At 43.5% G+C, this 23,928-nt stretch overlaps 1 protein-coding gene across 3 annotated transcripts; it reads right to left on the reverse strand.

Moving 5' to 3' along the window:
• Window positions 1–1,137: 1,137 nt before the first annotated feature.
• DHRS7 (dehydrogenase/reductase 7) lies at window positions 1,138–22,000 on the reverse strand. Of its 3 annotated transcripts, XM_074820910.1 has the most exons (9): window positions 21,796–21,937; window positions 18,643–18,753; window positions 16,678–16,830; window positions 13,965–14,088; window positions 10,531–10,637; window positions 9,296–9,535; window positions 3,752–3,874; window positions 2,067–2,282; window positions 1,138–1,343 (listed from the first exon to the last, which is right to left on the reverse strand). In XM_074820910.1, the coding sequence occupies exons 4-9, from the start codon at window positions 14,017–14,019 to the stop codon at window positions 1,308–1,310; spliced, it is 777 nt and encodes a 258-aa protein (XP_074677011.1). In that variant the 5' UTR covers window positions 14,020–14,088; window positions 16,678–16,830; window positions 18,643–18,753; window positions 21,796–21,937; the 3' UTR covers window positions 1,138–1,307. The 3 variants fall into 3 exon arrangements, with proteins under 3 accessions (XP_074677011.1, XP_074677010.1, XP_074677012.1); XM_074820909.1 differs by lacking the exons at window positions 13,965–14,088; window positions 18,643–18,753 and having other exon boundaries at window positions 21,796–22,000; XM_074820911.1 differs by lacking the exons at window positions 16,678–16,830; window positions 18,643–18,753; window positions 21,796–21,937 and adding an exon at window positions 14,863–14,881.
• Between the last annotated feature and the right edge of the window lie 1,928 nt (window positions 22,001–23,928).

The following is a 23,928-nucleotide window of genomic DNA, read 5'->3' on the forward strand; positions in this document are numbered from 1 at the left end:
AGGACATGTGTCTTGTTTGATTAGTCGTTTTTTTTTTTTCCTAGACAGTAGTTTCCATCTTTGTTAAATGTCAGAAATGTCATTCTTGGCTCATTTTTTGCTGTGCTTGGAAAGTTTCAGTAATTTATAAATGGGTTGTTATTATCACTCAATGAGGTAAGAATTTTTCTTACCTGGATAGCATGTGGCTGGAGGTGCATCCAAACACTTCTGAGGGCTTTGTCAACAGCATGAAGGTCACCAAGCTTGTGAGTACAGATGAAATACCACTACAGAGATACTTTTAGCAAGCAATTGCATTAGGTGCCAGTAAACATTTTTAAAACTACAGTCCCAGGTTCCTCCTGGCTGCTGCTGCCCAGTACATCACCCATGTCGTTGAGATTAGCCTCTGCTCTGTAGGGAAGGGCCTGTTTGACTGAGCTGGGAACTCCGCTTCTATTCCAAGCAATTCAACTGCAACATCTGGCCTAATCCAGCACTGCTGTCCCGGCTGTAAACAGTCTGCTGTGGAATGGATTCCTCCTTAATCTTGTGCCCGCTCTCGCAGCCAGAGGCTGTCCTGCCACTCCTCTCCCCGTGATGCTCTATTGCATCGACTGAAGCTGGGTCAGGTTCAGGGCTGAGCGCTGCCTGCGAGGGGTTACAGTGACCCCATTGCTCTCCCCCTCCCGCACTCTACTCTGGGCGCTGCTCAATCCTTAGCCTTTACAAACCCACCAGAAGACGGAGGACTGTGGGCTCCACAGCAGTGCTAAGAGACCTGAACATTGAGTACTTCTGAATACTGTGCCAGAACCTGAGGGATTTAGCCCTAAATATAAATTTTCCTCTCAGACCACTTGTACAGCAAAGATGAAATATAATCTCCTTTCCCAAAGGAACACTTCACTATCAGAGACCAACACCTCCTTACCCTTTATACCACAAGCTTCTACTTGTGGGGTGGGTTTTTTGCTTCATGTCCATTAGGAGTGAAAATGAGGGAAACGGGATCCTGGGGGAATATAATTTTTAGCCTGATCACCAAGTATTTGTCATGTCATAGCAGCAGAAATACAAGATAATGCTGCCTGGCCTCTTCTGACTCCATTCTTGTAAGCTTATTCAGCCTATGGGAGTTTGACATGAAACAGGTATGTTTAGAAAGACTTTTATTTAGGCAAGCGTGTATACAGCTTGATAGATTTGTCAAGTTACGTGATGACAAAGGCACAAGAGATAAAAAACAGCTTTTGTTTGCAGTCACATTATATGAAAAAAGTTTCTCAGCCTTAGCACAAGCAGGATTTTGTACATGTTTGTCCTTACTTCTTCTTTCTTGAGTAAGAGGCATCAGCATCCTGGAGTGAGAGTACATTAAATCAGTATTTTCCCCCCCTTATTTAAGTCCTTTGCCCACAGTGTTATTTTGCTTGAGCCAGCTTGTGACAGTGGCAGCTACAGCGTGGAAGTAGGAAGTTTTAAGGTACCACCCTTATTCTTGCATTTCCTGCTATTGCAGTACTTTGACATGGGGTTTTTTGTACTAAGTTCAACAAAAACACGGTTAAGAAAAATCCCATGTCCTGCAGGAACAGAGCACTGCACTGCACTTCTCTGCAGGGGCGTAAACACGCGTGAAGAGCCCTGACAGACAGCAGTGTTGTGTAACGTACTTCTGGGAGGTGCTCCGGCTATGTGCCTGATCCAAAAACTAGACCCAACCAGGGGAAGTATTTTCAACGGTCTTAAATTATTTAACACAACTTGGAATTACACTAGTGACTTCCAGCTCAGCTCTGTGCTAAGGGCAAGATCTGAACTTGCAGCCTGTGCGATGAAGACCAGAGCAAGCCCTTTGGCACCACGCGATGGACTGACTTCACCGTTGCGTGATGTGGCCAGGCTGCAGTAATTCTAGACTAGAAGGCACGCAGCGATGCAGGCTGGCCTGGCAGCAGCTGCTGGGGAAGCGAGGAGGGGAAAAAGAAACGGATCCAAAATGCAATCCCAGCATTCCCATGGCTAAAGAGTCTGTCAGCAGAGTTAAAAAAAGCAAGCAGAGGAGCGAGGAATAAACTTACCACCCCGCTCTTAAAGTTCTGTATCCTCCTCTTGCCCATCCTGTTCATCAGCCACCAAGCCCAGGTGGGCGCGTACTGCCAGAGGTAGCAAACGGCCAGGTAGGGGTGGTCGCTGATCCAAGCCTCCTTCAGGTCGTTGGCTGTGCTCACCAGGGTGAGCCGGACGCAGCGGTCCGTTGGCATCTTGTGGGACTGATCACCGCTGTTCTCTATGGACTGGAGGGGAGAGCGAGCGAGGAGGGATTAGAACGGGGTCTCTGGGAGCGACAGAGGGAGAGAAAGGGCCAGGCTCTGTGCAATGGACATACTCCTCCCAGTTTCTCCACTGTGTGCAAGTGGAATAACCGGCCCGTACAGCAGAGACCAGGGCCGGGGCACCCGTCCCTTGCCAGCCTCTAGTTTTTTTTACCACCTTCCTTAAGCAGGCGTGCTGAAATAAAGCACACTTTTAATGAGTGCCTGGACTGATGGGTCAAATGTTAAACAAAATGGCTGGCCAAACTCCCTCCTGCTTCAGCATGGCTTCTGCTTTATCATGGAACAGATCTGTCAGAACTGGTTACCCCTTCTGCAGCCAACAGCTCTGAGAAACAGGAACTTCCCTGTTTCCAGCTGCCCACCCCATTAGATGCTACAAGTTACTCAGTAACCAAGTTAGTAGATGAGGCCACATTCCCTATTAACTTAAATATTCCTGCCAGCTCTACTCTGGGGGCACTCATCTCAAACAAGAGAAAAGCAACAGGCTGCTTTGGTGGCAGGGATGTCTTGCTTGAAATCTTGTCCACATGTATCACTTGGTGAACATCAGCCACAGCCCTGTGAATTTATATACATTTCACTCCAGCAGTAACAGACTCCTCTGTCAATCTGTTCTTCTACTTCCCAGAGCAAAAGCAATTCTGGTCTAGATTTGGTCTTCCTCCGAGGTCTTTTGCCATGCTGAAATCTGAGGAATTTGTTTTGCAAGCCTTCCAGATTGCTCAAAAAGTACAGCTTTTCTTTCATGGAAGTACAAAGTTTTGCAAGCCAAAAGTCCTTTCAGAACCTAATTCAACAATGGGAGATTTCCGCCGCCCCCCCCCCCCCCCCCCCCCCCCCCGCCGGTGGGTTTGTCCTGAGTTTTAAATTGACTGAATTTAGGACAGACTACATTTTGATGTATCACAGTCGCGATTTTTGCCAGCTACTTTGTTAGACAGCCTTTATTAAAAGCAATTGTGCAGTTGGAGGGTTTTGCTTTTTCTCCTTGAACAATCACTAACGAAAAGCATGCGTGGCTCGCATCAGCTGACTCTGGTGGCTTTGCCAACAACAGCGTCAACCGAACAGGGGACATCGTGACTAGGGCAAACAAAAAGCTACCTGTGCAGAGAGGACACATGCAGAACTGTGTCCAGAAAATCCCAGCCTTTTCCCCAAAACTGCAGCAGGGTGGCTGTATGGTAAATTTTACTAGATTTGGAGAAGGGAGAAGGCATAACAATTCTCAAGCTTTATTTTCATTTGATAAGGACTTGATACCCCAAAGAATTGCAAGACTATATATAGTTCTGCACCAACCAAAGCATTTCTTGGTAAGATGATGAGGTTAGTGTTTGCTAGGAGGAGAAAAAGAAAATCACGAAAGGATCACTGGGCCTGCAGCAAAAGTTGGATGTATCACAACAGAATAGAGTCCTTACCTTTGCAAGATTCTCCGTGAAGACATTCTGTATAATCTTAGACTGTACAGGCCCTGGGCATATGTTGATAATACTTATCTCAGGGTAGTCAGTCAGCTCAGTCCGAAGAGAATTAAAAAATCCCTAGAAGAAAGGACTAGAATGTAATCTTCCTTTGCCATGTTTCCACGTGTAGCAAGATTTAACTGACTACACATTTTCATACTAATCCTACGCTGTAAAGATAACGGTATTCCTACTATGTTCTTTGACTTTTCACATTCAATGACTAATTTAAAATTTTGTCTGCAATTATAGACATTGATATGTAAATCACTGAGGAATCTATCCTTGACTTCTCAAATACACAATAATGGCTCTGAACTACAGCCAGATTTGCTGTCCCTGTACTGAGGACGAGCCTCACTGTTTGGTAGTGGAAGTGCCACCAATCATAAGAACTACAATATCCTGGAAATTATCTTTTGCAGGTAAATTGCTCCTTGTGGTGAGATTGAAGATTTTAAATTGTTTCTATTGAGTAAGCAGCACCAGTTTTATATAAGAGAAGGAGGAAGACTTTCCAGCATATTAAGTCAAAGGTGCACCCTGATATTTTAGGGGGTAATTCTGCATCACTGGATTCACTGCAGAGTTTGAAATTTGCATCCGCATAGACATAAATCTTATTTCAGCTCAGAAATATACTACCAGTGTACTTCAGTGAAACTATAATTACAAAAGCTGCAAGTATTTCTTTTCTTTAAGCTAACAGGAAAGAAGTTTTCTTAATCTCTGTAGCAATTCACATTTAGACAGCACCTATTCTGGGGAACAAGACCAATTCAGGAAGGTGCTTCCTACCAAAGTCGCTGGTCAAGCACTGCAGAGCTATGATTTAGCAAACACCACATCATGTCTTGTCTTTGACCTGGTTAATAACAGTTCCCTGTACTTGTTCTAACATATAATTTTGTGTCACAACAGAGATGGAGAGCGAGCACAGGGTGATAAACTTCTCCCACCGAGCTTGGGAAGAGGGCTGGCTGACCCAGAGCGCTTCACGAAATTGCAACACAGGGCTAAAATGGGTCAGATCTGCTCCTGCGATGACACAGAAGTAGCCAGCTGGGACAATCCACCAGACCTGGGCAATGAGCTGCACACCAGTGCATACATATGACCAAGAACATGGGCTCTGATTTCCCAATTGCTGGTGACTAAATCCAGCTTACAGATTGCATACACATTTTGCAGTTAGTTTCTGTAAAAACACTGACCATGTATTTAAAGTTATAAGTACCTGCAGGCCCCATATCTAGTATCAGATCTTCACAACATGTTATCAAAGCCTGAAGATGTGTAACTTCTAGAGGACTAAGTTCTAACATTAAAGACACTTAGATGCCCAGAAGTCTGCTTCTGGACACACTGGAAAGCATCTCAGATCTGCCAACCACCCAGTTGTTGTGATTAAAAACCCAGGCCCTCCTGCCCTGAGGAGCCTCCTCCAGCCCTGGTGCACACCTTCCGATGTGGCCCTGATTCAGCTGTGCTTTATCCACCACTCCAGGCTAATGCCACAGCCCTGACCCACACTTGCCACAGCCCCTTCTTTCCCTGAGGGGTCCTGAGACCATTTATCTCAGAAAAGCCCCTTAACCCCAAAGTCACGCAGTCCTGTTGCAGAAGTTGTGCTGTCAGTCCAGCTGAGGAAAACGTAACAAGTAAAAAGACCCCAAAGGGGAGAAGGAGCCAGCGTGTGTCATGAGCATGAAGGGAAGATGTGGAACTGCTCCTTGTAGCCTATTCACCACAGGCTCTCCCAGAAACACAGCCTGAAAGTAGCCAGCACAGCTATCTTCCCTCCTTGGGCAATCCCGAGTTATTCCAGCAATGGTGAAGTGCGTGAGCAGGGCTAAGTGAGAGCCCTCCCGACCCACACTCCCTTATCAGCCCCTGGTGATTCAGGACGGGGAGGAACAGAACTGACTCCCACTTTTCCTGAAGGAGACAAACTCAAGGTGTATTTCCAGGAGTTGAAGAGGTGGAAGGGTGTGTGTCTGTGATAGAACAGAGGCCAGAAACATTGCTCAGTCACTTGCCACAAACCACCTACACCAGCTTAAACGCTGTGAGGCTTCTGGGACCCAAGTTCTACCTAAAAATGGGCACCTGCCCACAGTCTTGAGTAGCCACACAAACGCACACGGCCATCGCCAGCTCTGTAGGCAACTTCAGACACCCTCCCTCAGAGGGCACTGGCTCCGGCACACTCCACTCTGATTGCTGCTTCTCTCCAACTATTACAAAGGGAGCCTTGCTGACCTGAGCAAGTTGCAAGACACCAAAAGCTGAGTATTGGCCCAGTGAGCTTAGGTTATCTTTGGAGATCCTGCCTGCACAGTAGCCGAGCACAGGGCTGCTGAGGCTTTTTTCAGAGTGCTGTCTGCATAGCACTATCAAAGTCTCTGCTATTTCATTAAAGGGTTGCACAGGCTGTAAACATTAAATGCATGCAGCCAGACATCAGGGCAGGCTCCTGTTTCTGCTCTGTGGCCATCCTGCTATCCCCCCCCTCCATTTCAAGGGGTTTGTGTGCCCCTTCCTTCCCCTGTGCTGCAGTTCCAAGTTTTTACACCATGGAAGAGGTGTAGTCTTCACTGGGAACACAGAATGGCTAGGACACTTGCTCAGCTGAAATCCTGGCTGATAAGCACTCAGCAGAGCCTCTCGAAGACCAGAATCTCACATACTCTGTCCCCTCTGGAGGCTCTATCTGCAGTATACACAGGTTCCCTAATTCCAGCACTTATCTTCAACATCCAAAAGTAGGTGATATGAAATTCTTCCACTTCCTCCCAAAAGAGAAGCTCAAAATTCCCAAGTAAAAAAGGAAAGTGCTCTCTTTCTTCAAATTCAGGCAGGGGCAGCCCCAGATTTGGGAGCAGTAAAGGAACTCAAGTGCAAGAGGAAGGATCTGAGTGTTTCCACCAAACCCAGAGTGAAGCCAGCTCTAACATACAGACACAGGGTGTGTGGAAGAGGAACTGCTTTAAGCCATCTCTGGGCTTTCCAGCTTAGTGACCCAACCCTAGAAGATACTGAAGAAGGCAAGGCTGAACTGAATTCTGCTGTGACAGAAACATTTAGAAATTCCCCTAAGGACCAGAGACTGAACAAAGAGACTAGTGGTTGCTGCTCAGTGCAGTCCATCTGCTTATTAGACAAGTTCCTGATCAAGGAACATTTTGAAGGCCACCGTTTCCAATCCATTCCACATGCCACCGACTATATGAATTACAACCAGAGGAATGGCACATGATCTCCATGAGCAACATCACACTGGGAGAGAAACTGCATCAGTCTGATGCAGACTCCCATGGACTTGACTCTTAGAGCACTCCCAGAACTGAAATAAAGGGTAATTTCATCAGTAGAATGTTGTTATGAAGAATTCCAACTGGCATGAATCAAAGTGTGATTGTCTCGAGAAGAAATTTTAATTCTTAGCAGAATTCCTTCCTTCCTCCTCCAACTGCCATTTAAAAGAAATTTTAAAAGAAAACAAATAAAAAACAGAACAAAAGGAGGGACTTTTTCAAAAAAGGCATAATTAAGATGGCAGCATTAACTGTGTCAGCTGTGGTAGACTCCAAGGCATGAATTTAAAAAGACAAAAACCATAATAGATTAATTCCTGTCAGAAAGGCTCACATATTTAATAACTGGTGGCCAAAATACAATCTTCATTTCAAGAAGATCTTAGAATACAAGTTGATACATGCTGGGAAAGCACAACAGGAAAAGCATCACTTTATGCTTCGTCTTGTTTTTCCTCTACTCTCTCTCCAGCCATTTTTTCTTGCTCATCATCAGAGATGGGCTACTGGGCTATCTGAAAGGGACTGCCATTCCTACAGACTGCCTTTACCTGAACTGTACTGGTGAAGTTTGGTATTCCAAAAAAGATCTTCTAGTTTTTGGGGGTTTCATGCCCACATCTAGCCATAACTCCAGCCTGATAAGAGACTCTCAGAGTCTTTTTGAAATCTATATTGCAAATCACATGTTTTAACACCTGCAATTAGTGTTTGCAGAATTACTGTGAAAGAAACAAGAAAGGTTTGGAGTCTGGCCTGGTTGTTGGGCAGAGGGAGAATCTAACAAAGTTATGAGCAGTTCAGTTAGCTTATTTTTAATTAATCCAGAAATTTTAGTAAGCTATCTCTTTAAAGATCAAGAACATGGAAGAAGCTTTACATGAGATTCAGAGGTCTGAGGATTTTTAAAGCAACACCTGAATTCCTTATGTTCTGCAACTAATTAGCCATGCTTAGATCAACTACACCACACCCAAAAGATAATTCAACCGAAAGAACACTTAATAAAGGAGTATAAAGGGAATTCATACTTCTACTCATTGCATTCTTCTAATTTAAATTACTAGACTTGAAATAAAAGCTGGTCTCTAATGGGCAATTTCATCACTGCCACTCAAATGAAGAGCAGCAGATCTCTCCCTGTCACTTACCAAAAACTTATTAGCCGAGGCCTGTCACTGTCTTCTAAATCTTCATTCTTTCAAGTGTCTCCTGGCTTTGCAGTGTCAGCCACTTGTTACATTTTTGCTGGTTTTAGTCAAATTGTCAAAACCACATTGATCCCATAGCTTAAGCAGTGATTTACTCTGTTTATGTGCTTAAATCCAACAGGGAGTAAGAAGGTGCCAGCTGTTTAAATCATCACTGAGTACAGCTGAGCTTTATTTTACTGAGATCAAAATGTACATTAGCAGGAAGTCAAACAGTGGTGAAAGACAAATATGTCTAAATAAATTTACTAGTTAAACAAATGATTCAATGATACAGGCTTTCTTTTTTCCCAGACACTTTTCTGAGCTCTTACGTTTTTCTACACAAGTGAGACTACTTTCAAAAATTTTTTCCAAGCAATATTGAAAGTTAAGTGTTAGGCGGAAGGTAACTTCCCAAGACACTATGAGCTGCCAGTTCTTCACACCACAGCAAGATTCAGAACTGTTGGGAAGATTTGTTCAGGTGTTCCCAGCTAGATCAGGAATTCTCATTTCTGAGTAGTCTGCGTTACCACTCACTGTTCTCACTTTACTGTCCTGAAGATTTTCTGTAGTCTTAAAACTCTCACCAGTGACTTTTCCTCCCTAACTGAATTAAGATGAGAACATTAGGGCTTCTATTTGCAACAGAATAATCCCCTGATTTAGGCATTCCTTCATCTGAAAGCCAGAGGCTAAGGTCTCGGGTCTTTTTACACTGGAATTTAACTACATAGTGTTTAGGATCAACTAAGATGACACTTGAATTTTAGTCAGGAAAATAAATCTACACTGGGAGCTGAGATATTTCACATTTCAGAGCAAATTAATTTTAAAGGGCTTTCAAAGCCTGGAAAAGCTACATATGCTGTGTGCGATTTCAGGTGAGACTTGTGTTTTCTGCACAGAATAAAGTCCTCTGCTACAGTACTAACTGATGCTGGTCTATTACACAACAAGACTTAATTAACCTCAGAAATTTAACTTACCTGCAGAGCATGCTTGCTGGCACAGTACCCAGAGGCAAGAGGAGCTCCCATGATACCCATCACGCTGCTCACAGTAACAATCTTTCCTTTTTTCCTTTGGATCATGTGATTCAGGACATGTTTTGTTAAAGAGATTGTACCTAGGTAGTTGAGTTCCATTATGGCACTGTAGACATCCAGGTTTGTATCCACAAACAGAGAGCGTTGGGAACGTCCACCATTGTTGACCAAAACATCAATCTCAGGAAAGATACAATGATAAATTATCATAACACATTTCCTTCAATATTTGTGCTTCCTCAGGCAATCGTTAAGTGACTATTCTCTTCCCTCTAGTGTCATCTCTGCCATACACAAGATGTATCAGTTGCTGAAGAAGCTTCAGCAGTTGCTCTCCCCCACAAGAATTCCCCTTCGATTTGAGGGCTGGCTAATTTTGAGCTGAGTCAACAAGACAGGAATACAGTGTTTGATGCCAAACAAGGTTAACTCCTAGTACAGGAACGCTGGCAGCTGGAAAGTTGTTTTCCACACAACATTTTTTAACCCTACAGCACTGTAGCAAGAAACACTTAATGCTCAGGTCCTGCAAGGTGACCTCTGAAATACATTCTGTGCAAAACCAGAAAACAATTAAAGAACAGAAGAAACAAATCTGGTAACAATAGTTTCACTGTGAAACCAAAATATCAGTGGACCTAGCTTGAAGCTTTGCATGTTGTACTTTTAACATTAGGTACATCTGACTGCTATTTTCTTAACTTCATATTCTGGACTAACAATCTAGAAAACTATGCACAAAACAAGGAAAACAATTGTGCCTGGTGTCCAGTTTTGTCCCACGTGGCTCTGAACCCGAACTACATGGATTACTGAAACTACAAAATAAAGGTTCTGACTTTCATACACAATTTTAAGCCCTAAATATACAGTTAAGAACTGTTCCAGTTGGTCCAGAAGTTCAGTAACATCAAGCAAGTGAATTTTTAGTTCTTGGCAATGACCAGTGATTCTTTGTTCATTGCTACATCTCTGTAAAGCCTGCTGAAACCCAGAAGCAAGCAACAGAAGCGATGAAAATTCAGGTACTTTTTGGCAAATTAATATTGAAACTTACGAAAGGTGTAGACACCGGTGAATTTATCACAGAGTAAGATAAAAGTGAAATACAAACATAAATGCAGGGATAGGAGATGGAGCAGAAAAAGAAGTTTAGCTCCAGAAGCACACCTTACCTTGCCAAAATGCTTAAGAACACTGTTGGTTGCAGCTTCATGAGAGCTTCTATCAGTCAAGTCAAGACGCAGAACAAGGATATCTTTTTCACCCAAGTTGCTAATCTCTAAAAACAACCATAAGGTGAATGGGAACCAGTAAGATTCCTGACATAACAATTGTGGATATCTGCTTTTAAACACCACATCTTCGCTAAAAAGACACCAAGAAACCATAACATTAAGTTGGAAATAAAATGCTTGCTTTGATTTCATTTTGAACTCCACATGGAATCCATTTTTAATCTGTTCCTACCAGGTCTTTCCTTTCTCATCATTATGTTTTTGCTTGTGAAAAGCTTGCCTTTATTAAACAGTCTTGTGTAGCACAACACAGACAAATCAATTCTCCAAATAAATTGCAATAGTTGGGAGTAACATGCAACAGGATTATCTGATACTGAAATTTTTCACTGAGCCCCTCGGAAGCACAGCGTATTGGCAGCCTTGACACTTTGCTTGTATGTTAACTGGTCAAGCATGTTTATTTCTGACAATAGGACTAGTACAATTTAGACCCAAAACACAATATATACATACATGAGTAGCTATAAGGCAAAGTCTAGAGAAGCCAGATTATTGGAGGAAGTAGAAGGAGAAGGTTTTTGTTTAACTGACAGCTTTTCATATATCCATCTCCTGAAATAAAAGTCAGCTGTCACCAAGCCTTCATGTTGAGCGTTGCTTCTACTGTCTCTTCAGAACAACTGACCTTTTCCACAAAAAGTATTTCTTGAGCAGTAATTTGTTACCCTGGGGTTTTGGGGCAGATAACTCACAAAAAGAAAATCTTCAATGTTAATCTTTTCAGATTTTTTTAACTGCATATAACATGATTTTTTTACTTTATATTAGTTTGATAGTGCTATTTTTGTTTCTGAATTCACTCCTAGCCACAACTAAGTGGTACCTGCTCCCCTTTAACCAGTTGCCCTCTTTAGAGAGCCTAAGGCTCTGATTTTTCATTACTACTTCTTACATATATACGTAAAGTTGAACTTTGTCTTTACAGTGATGTATAAATAAGGAGGTTACTTAAATCCATAAGTTGCCTCTGTTCAAAGGTCACTAGCATTTAGACTACTGGTTAAAATAAACCCATCTGCTGGTTTAAAGCTACCAGTATTTCCTTTTATTGCTCCCTCCAACCCCTCCATGTGCATTTTCCCCTCCATTTCTTCCAGACACACAGCAGTAAAATCCATATAGTTTAAACTACCCTCTCAGATACACACCTCTACCTCACACTCCCTCAAGCAGATTTGCACAGTTGAAACTTACTGGGATGTGGAATGTTTCTGCTGTGGATTAACAAGACCACGTGGTCAACCCAGACAAGAAAGCTACACAGGGCAGAAAGAAAAAAGCAGAGGAAGAGACAGACTGCTGATAAGGAAGGAAGTGCTCTTTTATATGATGTAAGAAACTTTTGACTTCAGGAAATATCAAACCAGAAGCCTAGTTCTTGTTTTGGAGCAATCTGTAGTCCAGTCGGATTCCCACCCCCCAAAGCACGCAGACTGTGTATCTCTATCACTCCTACTTCTTTCCTAGGGTGAGGAATCCTTGCTCTAGTCACTCCTCATAGACAGATTTTACAAAACCTTAAACATTTTTGTTACCTTTTTTCTAAACTTCTTCTACCATCCACTCATCCCATTGTTCTTCTGGCAGATGACCAGAACCGTGCACTCTGTTGAAGGCATGTACGTGTCCCAATTTATACATTGTCAGAATGATGTTCTCCATTCCTTTTACTAATAATCCTTAATATTCCACTTCCTTTTTTGCCAGCTACCAAACTGATGTTTTTAAAGCAACAACTACAATAACCCAGAAAAACACTTGCTCCCAAGTGGGAGGCCTTAGTTTAGAGTTCATCATTTTACACAAATGTGAACATAGGTTAGTTAACATCCTTTAGTGAAGTGTCTCCAGCTGCAAAGTGAACTGCACGTGGCCACCAGCTTTCGGATGTAACCCATCATGAAACTGAGCGCCCAAAGCTCAGTCCACCCAGAACAAAGGCCACTTTCACACAGCTGTGAAACTGCACTTCTAGTGCACAGTATTTTCTGGAGGTTCTTTAAAGCCTCCTTACATAGAAGCTTTATACCACATGGCCTCTGGTCAGGATCAAACTGCTCCACCACCAAGCAGCAGGTCTTCTGACTGCCATTTTCCTACCAAGCAATCATGGGCAGCCTCTGACCTGTTGATGGTTCATTAAGTTCTAGTTACTTTTTAACTAAAATATGGTTACAATCACCTAAACTAACTTGTTTTTTGGAAGACTGCTACATAAGGAACACTGACTTAGAAAAATATTTTGTTACCACATCAAGTGTACACCTGCTTCTCCCAGGATCTCCTACAGGATTTCAGAACAACTCTGTCGCAATACACGTAAATCCAAGATCACAGTTTCTCCTAACCTGATAAACGCCATTACTCAGCATAGACCCTTCATGTCCCAGCTCTTCAGCATTTCCTCTTCTTTTATTTCTGTCTTGTATAAAGCCCTTTAACAGCACACGAGCTTTTAGCAGAGGCTGATCAACATGACCTCCTGAGGCCCATTCCCACCTCAATTCCTGTATAATTCTATAATTTATAGATTGTCTGTCATTCATTTGGCTTACCTATATTTAAATCATATTTGACTTTTTCAGACCAAGAAACACATCCCTCATCTACTTCTTTTTTTCTTTTTAGGGCTTGAGAGAAAACAGCCTCTAAAATTACAGGTGAAACTCAACTCCTGTTGCAGAGAGCGGTTGGGGGAAATACAGAAGACACTTGCAGGAACCACATAAGTTATACAAGTTGTTTTCCCTCCCTCCTGCAGAGAAGCATTGAGTTGGCATGTGCATGACTCAACAGGTATTACCATAGCTTTTATGGTGCTTTCCTTCTCTCTCCTTCAGCTTTTAAGCAGTGCAGAATGCATAAACATGCATCACAGGGTGGTGTCTCTGAATTTTGAACAAAATAAATGTGCTTGCTTCTGACATTAATATGAAAATTATCTAGTTAAATTGCTGCTGTGTATAGCATCTACAGTTGGGATGTTAAAGCCTGTTAGCTCCAGTTATGCCATATAATTCAGCCAAATTCAAGTTGGATGTTATATGTTGTAGCTCAATCTGAATTCATCCCACACTACTCAAGCCTTACAGAATACTCTTGAACTCAATTGCAAAAAGAAAACATGCAGGTGGAAACAGGGACAAGCTGCCCAGGAAGCACATGGACCCACTGCCCAAGCATGCAGGGAAGGAATCGGGAAGATAACGCTCAGACAAGAGTTGAAACTGGTGAGGAATGTGAAAGGCAACAAGGGCTTCATAGGTACAGCACCAACAAAAGGAAGACCAAAGACAGACTGAGCTCACTGCTGAAGAGGATGGCGAGGAAGTGACGAAGGGCACAGAAAACTGAGGTACTCATTGCCTTCTTTGCCTTAGTCTTCACTGTCAAGATCTCCTCTCAGGTCTCCCACACTCCCGTGGCTAGACTCTGGGGGAAAGAAATACTACCAGCATCAGAGGATGACCGAGTTAGGGACAAACTGCACATATAAGCAGGGCAATATATACATCCAAGATTTACAAAAGCTGACCAACAACAGTCATCGTTGGAAGGTACTTGGTAAGTGGAGTAGCTCCCCACTGACTGGAGAAAATCAAATGTCACACACAGCCTAACCTCAGTCCTTGGGAAAATAATGTGGCAATTCTTCCTGAAAGCAACTTTCAAGTACATGAAGGACAACAAGGTGACTGGGAAAAGCCAGCATAGATTTAGCATGGACATATATTGTCTGACCAACTCAGTTGCTTTTTGTGATGAGATGACTGGCTCTGGGGACCAAGAGAGAGCAGTCCAGGTTGTTTACCTTGACTGTGTAGCTTTCTGTGCTGTCTTCCATAGCATTGTTGAAGCTATACTGGGGAAATATGAGGGGTCTAGATGAGTGGATGACAGTGCAAGTGAAAAACAGGCTGGATCACTGGGCCCAAAGAATAGCAACCAACCATTCCAAGTCTAACTGGTGGCTAGTTATAAGTGGTATCCCTCCACGATTAATGTATTTTAATGTCTTCATTAATGACTCAGATGATGGGACAAGACACAGGTTTTCAGCAAATTTTCAATTAACATCAAGTTCAAAGGAACAGTTGCTATGCTGGAGGGGAGGACTGCCATTCAGAGGCATCTTAACAAGCTGTAAGAACGAACAGTCTGACAAACCACATTAAGCTCAACAAAGTCAAAGGCAAAATTTCACACCTGGAAGGACAGAATAATACCACACAGTACTGCCAGCCAACGTTCAAACGGCCAGGTATCAGCTGTCCCAACAGGACCTCAGGTCCTGATAGAAAGACAACAGCAAGTGGAATGTAAGTCAGCAATCACAAATTCTAGTGGGCTGCACTAGCAAGAGCAGACTGACTTTTAAGCACCTGCACTTAAAAACTGCATCTAAAGTACTGCATCCAATTTTGGACCCACCTAGTTCAAGACAAGTACTGATAAACTGGAGACTGTAGCATAGGGCCATTAATACAGTTAGGAAGTCTAGCACACGTGATAATCAAGGAAAGGGGTGGCAAGCTGGGTTTATATAGCCTTAAGAAAAGAAGGATAAGAGGGCAAGGTGGCCCAATTACTCTCTTCCACTACTTGAAGGCTGGCTATAAAAAATACAGAATAACTATATTCCTAAAGAGTTTCCAACATTCCTAGTAATCTGACCTATAGTTAAAATAAAATTCAGCACTGTATATTTGCAAAATACATGGCTACGTAAGACTTTAAAGCTAGCATATACCACAGCTAAGACATTCACAGGGTTACTTCAGGTTGGCAGAGGCAGAAATTATCTTACATAAATCTATACTCTTGGTTCACACCAACTGATATTATTCTTCTGAATATTCCTTAGCACATCGCACTCTCGTACAAGTGCTGCCTGAAAATGGATATCCAGGATTATGGCTCCTGCCAGCCTATCTAGTGTTACCAGTTTTGCAATGACAGCAAACAGCCACACATGCCAATGTAGTTGCATACTTTCACTGACTGCTAAACATTGCATCATATAGCACTGAAGTGTTGCCATGATTACCACTTGTCCACACTGTCATCTGCTGTCCCTTGCTTCCTTTTGAAGATAACTATTTAAGTGACTGCTTTTCTGAAGCATCAGAAAATAGAAATAAGGAGTTGTGCATTTTTTAAGCTCCTTGATACGTTTTCATAGTAGCCCACTGCAACTTTTAGATTTCTAGAAATGTTTAGGTGCTAACCCAAGACAAACATTTCATTATTCACCAGCAGTCATTCCAAGTAAACTCTGGACATTGTCAACATTACCAGGAATGAACTGTCAGTGTTGTAATATATGCAGTATAAAATACTGTGTGCTGAGCTACAGAGGATACATAGTCTGAAAAAGACATAATGTTAAGCATGTTCAAAACTTCTATTTATCAACATGAATTAACTGTCTATCCCACTTGCTGTCAAGACAGAAAACAGGAGGGAAAAAGAGAGATAACTCGAATAGTTAAACATTCTGCTTCACACTTGTTCCTCTTGATCTACAGTAGATCCTCTTTCTTGCACTTGCTCAGAACAACTTTTTCTGAACGTTTCTATTCATTCCTTTTCCAAAGAGGAAAGTCAGTTGTCAGTCTGACTGCAATGTGCACAAACCTGAAGGAAGAAGACTTCTTAGAGGCATGCAGCTACACGGTTTGGTCCTTAATAGGATGATACCCCTCAGATTGTTTCCTTCCTTCCCCACAGTATTTATCCCTTCTCTTAATCTAGCATTTTACAAGACTACCTGCAATTGATAATGAGATTTATAGGTAACATTGGCTTATGAAGGAACTCATACTGCAAGTCTATACAAAGGCTTCTCACTCATGGAAAAAAATACCAGCTCCAAACGTACAGTGAAAGCTTACTTTCATCATGTATAAAGTTTACTTTCATCATGAAATTTATTCCTGTGATACGTGGGTTAGTATTCCTGTGGCAACTCCATCACAGCAAGAGTGGAACTGCTCACATGAGGTAGCAAGTTGTACTTACGAAGGCATTTCTTTTTCACTCTTTCCAGCTCATCCTCTCTTCTTGCTGAGATGGCAAGCAAGGCTCCTATCTTTGATAGCTGGTAAGCCAATTCTTCTCCAATTCCACTTGAAGCTCCTGTCACCCAGACAACCTTGCCACGCAGTTCATGTTCTAGCAAAAGAATCAAGAAAGTAGTTCACACATTGTCAATGCTAGGATAAGCATTTAAGACACTGCAGGGGTATAACTTGATACCGTTTTTACGAAATATGCTCGATTTTTGGGGCTATTACAAAATCCTGACTTCTTCATTTTTTGGTCATGTGCAGTTGTGAAATTGTTCATAGTTGTTCTGTTGTCACTTGAACTTTGTTTCAAGGCTAATCTGAATAAACACTGATTATCTACCTGATGGAAGAAATCTGATTGCATTTCTGCAAGCCATTCCCACATAGCATTTCCACCAACCTCATCAAAAACAGCTTCAGAGGAAAAGGGAGAAGAGAATTCTTGGAAATGCCAGAAAACAGTTACTGTTTTACAAATCCAAACAAAAGCCTAATCAAACCTTTCCCAATGATGTTCTACCTCAAAAATGTTCCTAAGTAATTGTCGACAGAAGAAAATTCTCTGAACAAAGACACCTAATCATAACAAACCAAATGGGTGTTCATCTACTGTTTTGTATCTGATGCAGGTTAATTCCTGCATTGGCTGGAGTACAGTACACAGAGTTCCCAAGGTGTAAGCTCACATGTGAGTTTCCCATGTACTCATAGTTCCTGCCCAGACATGCTTTTTTAACCTGTAGTAAAAAAAGAGCATCTTACTCCTTTTACTCCTCTGCTTATATGCTTGTTCCCCCTTTTTGCAATCATGCCCACTCCATGATGCACCTGGGTACTGGGAAAAGGCTTAGCTTTCCAGACACATATCTGAAATCATCAAATACAACAGATGGATGAAAATCACCCATTTAATTCTAGAACGCAATTTAAGGATGAATGATCACTAATATCAGAGCACTTTCCAGAACTTATCATTGCCTAATACTTGTATGTGTTCTTCAAGATTAGTGTTAGTGAATACTAGTCTTAGGGAAAATCTGACTCAAGTACTCAGAGCACTGTTGACAGGAGCTCTTCCTTCTATTTCTCAAGTTTATACAGAAGAGTATTCCCACAATGTCTAGCCAGCCAAGAAAGATTTCATGGTATAATTCAAATAGCAGAGCCAAATGCAGTTCCTGAAACTAAAGCCAGTTCTATTCTGAAAAAGGCCAGAATAGCATTTTTCAGCTCACTGAAACTCACCCACCCATTTAATTTAGCACTTTTCCAGTGCAGCCAGTGGCTGGGACTGCTTTTACTTCCTGCTTACTTCAGTAATCAGTTCCTGGTTCTCTCTACGCCACGCTGTGTTTCAAATTCTACTTTCAGAGTCTTAATGATATAAAACCCGTGAAGAGATCAGCAACAAAACCTTCTACCTTTCTGACATGAGCAGAGAGCACTTAAGACTATCAGATCTCAACTTGAGTTTGTGGGACTAGCAGAGAATATTGTCTTTTTTTAAGCTGACTCTATTTTAGCCAAAGAAAAATCCCTCCTAAAACCAAACTTTGGTGGTTTGGTGTTTGGGTTTTTTTGTTTACTTTTAAGAGCAATATCAACAGCAACAACAGTCACTTTCCAAAGGAGAGATGTAGTCTAAGGTTATGAGTTTAGGAGGTGGAAAGAGGTGTTGCTGAAATTGTAGGAATAACACTGTATTAATCATGATACCAAATGGCTGATGTCTGTAAAGCTTATTCACACTCTTCTACAGTTTTATACCAATACATTACCAATTCATTGACTTAAGCACAAGAAACATGTGGGTTCATCTCTCCTATTATGGTTTGGGGTTTTTTGGCAGAAAATCCGTGTAGACAAATACTACATGAACAAAACAACACATGGACATACTTTCAATCCTGCTTACCACACTCATCTCCTCTTGCTACTGAAAACAAATCCGCTTCCTCCTACCACTCAGTTTCCCTGTTCCCAACCTGTCTTGGGCAGCTTCACTGCAGTTATTCAGGATCTTGTTCTGTGGACAGAATAATTAACTGAGATAAGGGAAGTTTTCCAGTGATTCCCCAGTGCTGATAGTTACAAAGCACTGAGCTACTGGGAGTTAACATAATGGAAAACCTAGCCCAAATGCCATTGTAGAACAAGTATCAAAGCACCAGTTTGCTCTAGAATAAATGTTGTGTTGTCGCTGGAAATAAGTTTAAAAATTAACCATGACAAATTAAAAAATGAAAGCAGATTATACTATTACTAACCATTAACTACTGTGTTAGAAGGCATAACAAATGAGAGGTTGAACACAGTAGTACTGCAAGTAATCCAAGAAGTGCTTTTGTAGCTCTATTTAGGGTTTTTTTTCCAACATTTTATAGCTTCTATAGCACAAGGTTGCCATCTCATTTCATTCACGAAAAAATCTGGGGTGGGGAAGAGCATGAGGTTGCCATGTCATTTCATTCATGAAAAGAATTTGGGGTGGGGAGGTTTAAAGCGCTACAGCCTCCCCACAGCCCTAAGGAATCATACCATTATACTCAGCTTTAAGAGTACTCTTTCAGATACAGCTTTCATATGTAAAAGGATCCTCCTTAGCTTGATAGTATTACGCTGCCTGTGAAAAGCACACTGTTTAGAGTGACTGCTGTTCAGTTAACGTAACACAACACGTAAGGGAAGTCATCCAGCACCCAGTAACCCTTGTCTCCCGACCACACAAATATTTAGAAGATGGGAAGGAATCCAGCACCTGCCAATGACAAAATCCAGAAATGAATTCTCCCTATAGAATTCATCCACTGAAATGGAACCGGTCTTACCTATATTAAGGCCTTTCTTCATAATTATAGTTTACAGCACAAGAGAAAGAAACATATGAGATTGCTCTGCTTCCTGGTAAGTATTTTTATCTCCAAAAAATTCGACATCCATTACATTGTAGAAGTGATAACACAATATAACGACTGAAAGAGTGACAGCTCTAATAACAGCTTTAAATAAAAATCAAGGGTTTTTTCCATGGGATCCACACGTTACTTACCTAGGCATGCTACATTATGTGCGCAATATGGGGAGGAGGAAGAGAAAAGGAGAACATATTTAAAGAAACATCTTTTATAGTGTTCGTCCCTTCTGTTTTCCTACCTGAACAGTTAGGATCAGCACTGTGGCATCACCATCCCACGTGTATATGGCTGAATAGCAGCAAAATGCCACTTAACTACTTGCGTTTCTGCTAGGTATTTAAGTTAATTACAAGTACTGAGGCTGGGAGATGGGGGCGAGGGCAAAACACAGTTCACCTCTTCGCAGCTCAACGTTGTCAATGTTGACAAAATTCTGCCTGCACATTGAAATAACTACATCAGAAAATGACTACATTGCTCTTTATATGGGAACTTTTAGAGACTAGTTAAACAGTTTCCAGGCTTCCAATAAGACTGAAGGCTACATTCAAGTAACACTATGTCTGCCTGAGAGCTCCTACATCTTGATGTGCATTGCACATAGATCCCTCAGGACAAAGCTTCAATTCTGTTTGTATTACTCAAGATTTATCTTGTTTCTCTGCCCTGAGTCTTTCTGTGACCTTTGCAAAATCCACACACGAAGCTCTTCTTATAGCATGAAGTTTTCTTATATCAAGGGAACTACCTGATAAGAGTTACTATAAAACTTTGGGCTGCATATCCAAAGAGTTACAGGAGATTGCTCACTCAGATTTAAATTTAGTATTTCTTAGAGCTTTATTACTTGTGCATGCTTTTCTATTCTCTTCTCCATTACATGGACTAGCACTTTTGCAGTAAGCTTCTACTGAAAGCAGAAGACAGATGTCTCAACAAGTTTGTCCTACTCTTCCCTCAAGCCCTTTCTAACAGCCATCTTCACCCACACCACCATCCCCTACCAAATCATGGTCTCAAGCCCAAACCTTTACTCCATCGTTCCCCCACAGCACACATTCCTGATCCAACTTAATTCAATGCAGTCCTATCTCCCTATCACAACACAACATCCAGTTTCATTTCCCACATGGGACAGCTTATAGTGTCCCTCATCCCATCTTCTATCAGATCAGCTTCTTCCCCCAATGGGTCAGATAAAAGAAGAGGATGTTGCGTGATCACTGACAGCACCAGCTCCCCGCTTTCACCTCAACCACCTGCACCCAGCAGCTCACAGCAGCCACAAATTGCCACTAAGCTGAGGGGGAATATTTGGAAATTTGTGGCTTTTCTGATTAAAAGATTCTATTAAGCAAATAAAACCTATGCTTTTTAAAGATCTTTGTCCAGAGTAGGCAGGATTAGAAAGATCAACATGAGCAAGAATTGAAAATCCCTGTGTGACAGCATTTAATTGAACTTTTGTACCCACAGGTGTCAAAAGCACACCTTAGAAAAGTGGTGTAAAGCCACAGACAGCAATCGTGTGGTGCTGTCCCCTTATGCCGTTCAGGGTACAATTCTTGGAACAGGAAACCCGTTTAATCTGAAGATTAATACTCATGCTTACTTCATTGTAAACACTTTCAGCACTACTGTGAAACTGAGATCTGCTTGAAGATGTCAGAACAAACTGAAACAGAAGCTAAACAGACTACAAAGAAACCGATCCTGGCCACATGTGCCAAGCATCCCATTTTCTTACCGGCCTTCCTTCCACACTGCCCAGAAACAGTGCAAAACAAACATTTTGGGGCCAAACCAGCCAGCCCTCACCACAGATCTGCTAGAGCTCACCGCTGCTGTGAAGTCGCTTTTAGAGAGCTACTTTATGGGCATGAGGGGCACCACACGCCTTGCTGGATAAGGGCAGGAAAATTATGCTTCTGGGGTTATTTTTATGGACCAACCCGTGGGGCAGCTGCCGAGGATCGGTTCCACCGAGCTGAGGCGACTTCATCCCGTCCCTGGGGACCCCTTTCCTCCCCACACGCCGCCCTCCCTTTTCCCCTCACGAAGCGCCCCAAAGTCGGCCCCGGCGACGCCGCGCCCCGCCCCGGATCCCCCCCTTCCCCTCCCGTCGGTCGGCGGGTGCTGGCGGGCGGCTTTACCTGGCTTCTTCCCCCGCCACTCGGCCCAGAGCACCGTGAGGTCGCCGTCGGCCCGCAGCCAGCGCAGCAGCTGCACCAGCAGGGCCAGGAGGGCGCCGCCCGCCAGCGCCAGGCAGAGCGCGCAGCCCCACGCCATGGCCGCCCGCCGCCGCCGCCCGTCGCACGCAGCGCCCCTTTATCAGGGCCGCGACGCGGCGGGAGCCGCCCCCGCTGCCTGAAGCCAGCGCCGGCCCCCTCCCCGCCTCCCGCCGCCCCTTCCACCCCCTTTCCCCGACCGGGCAGGGCCGGGCAGCTCCGCTCCGCACCGCTCCCCCCCCCCCCCCCCCCCCCCCCCTCCACACCCCACACCCTCCCCGCTGCGGCCTGCGCTCCCCGGCCCTGAGGCGGCCCCGGCGGGAGCCCCCCGCGGCGGTGGGTGACCCGGCCCCCGGGGCTGGCGCGGTCAAGGCTGCGGCGATAAGCGCTGGGTTTGTAGGGGAGAGGCCGTGCATGTGACGGGGATGAAGGTCGGTTTCTGGGAGAAGGGCCCTGGTTTATTTTCCTTCCTCGACGTGCCCCCGAGGGGAGAGGAGCGCTGCCCAGCCTGTCACTGCGCTCGAACAACGCTGGCCGCTGCACGTCCTCGGGCACTGGGTCTGCGGCCAGGACGGTTTGGCTTTGGTGTTTACAGACCGAAAACTGGTGTTTAGAGATCAAAACCCAGTGCCCGTCTTCCTGAGGAGAGCCTCACGGCTGTCCCGCGAGGACACCGGCCATTCCCCGCCCCTCTCGAGCTGCCCAGCGGCCCCCAGCCCGGCGGCAGCCACCCCCGGCCCTCGCCCTTGTCACATCCCTCTCGCAGGAGGCAGCGGCTCGTCTGGCGGCGCGGAGGCCTTCCCTGCCCGGGTTCCTGCAGTACTGCAGCCTTCGGCCATGCCCGCTGTGCCAGCTGCCAGGCACAAACAGTTTCCCCATATGCCTGCTCAGGCCAACATTTCAGGTTTAAACCCTGGTCTCTGAAATCGGTGGTGCTGGATACCCACAAGTATTAAAAATCCAGGGACTGCAGCTTTTCCAGACATCCCATCACTCCTATCTACAGCTCTTCACCATAGATTTGCTAGTGCTTACGTGCAGAGACACAAGACTCTTGCTCATATTACCTTGATATTTCAAAGTCTTTCACAGCAGCAGGTACAGATATAAAAGAGGAACCTGTAATAATTCCTGCCTCCTTGCCAGACGCTTGACACAAACATATGCAGAGCTTATGTAGGACACATAGTTGTTCAGAAAGGGACAAACAGCCTGTTCCCAAAATCTCACAGGCTAAGGCCCCTGATCTGTCAGAACACTTGGCACAGGGTGGCCGTGTTCACTGTGCTCAGCTGCCTGGTCTGTCTCAGCTCCACCGATGACTGAAGGATTCATGAACCAACACCTGAGTTGCCACAGATTTTGCATTACAGCTTTCTGAGGCAAAATACAGCCATGATCTACCTTTAAACCTTTAGGTTCTGACTGACTTTTCAGCAAATCAATCAGAACCTAACCCCTATGACAAGGGAAAGGTGACAGAAAAATAAAAATACATCGCCAACATACTTTGTCTCTGAAAATAGCATCACTTCTCAACTGTGTCTAAACCAATCATTAATTAAATGGTGGTTGTGTTTCAGAATAGAAACAGGCCTTTGGTGGTTACGAAGGAAGACTGACTGTCACAGGAACTACAGCTGTACACAGTTACATGTCATGGTTACAGATATTCTTTGTATTTTCCTGTTTTTTCCTGGTTTACTGAGTTGAGAACTATTTTGTGTTAGTGCAATGCACAGCATAATGGAACCTTAATGCCACACAAAAGAAACAAAATAAATAGCAAGTAATTCAAAGTATTTTCCCTACTTTTCAGTGGAAAATTAGGACATGATGAATCATTTTCTTGTTGCAAAATTCAGCTGTCCGTCCCTGACAGATCTTTATAAGCCCTGGTAAAAAATTTTCTGGGTCTTATTTCCTCCTCATGCTAAGCTCAGGTGGTGCACACGCGATTGTGGGGCTTTGCACCGCAACACACCAGAATAGGCAGCATAAAGCTGCAGAGGATGTACGCTGCACCTGCACAGTATATTCTTAGTGGGGATTTTCCCA

Source organism: Strix aluco, chromosome 4 (genome assembly GCF_031877795.1).
Source record: "Strix aluco isolate bStrAlu1 chromosome 4, bStrAlu1.hap1, whole genome shotgun sequence".
Classification (NCBI taxonomy): Eukaryota; Metazoa; Chordata; class Aves; order Strigiformes; family Strigidae; genus Strix; species Strix aluco.

Excerpts from the sequence above, each read along its gene's own strand:
- DHRS7 (XM_074820909.1), bottom strand. The coding sequence starts at position 21,931 with ATGGCGTGGGGCTGCGCGCTCTGCCTGGCGCTGGCGGGCGGCGCCCTC. Across the intron at positions 10,638-16,677 it reads AGTGAAAAAGAAATGCCTTC|AGATTAGCAACTTGGGTGAA; the intron begins GTAAGTACAACT and ends GGTTGTTTTTAG. Across the intron at positions 1,344-2,066 it reads AGAACTTTAAGAGCGGGGTG|GATGCTGATGCCTCTTACTC; the intron begins GTAAGTTTATTC and ends CTCTCACTCCAG.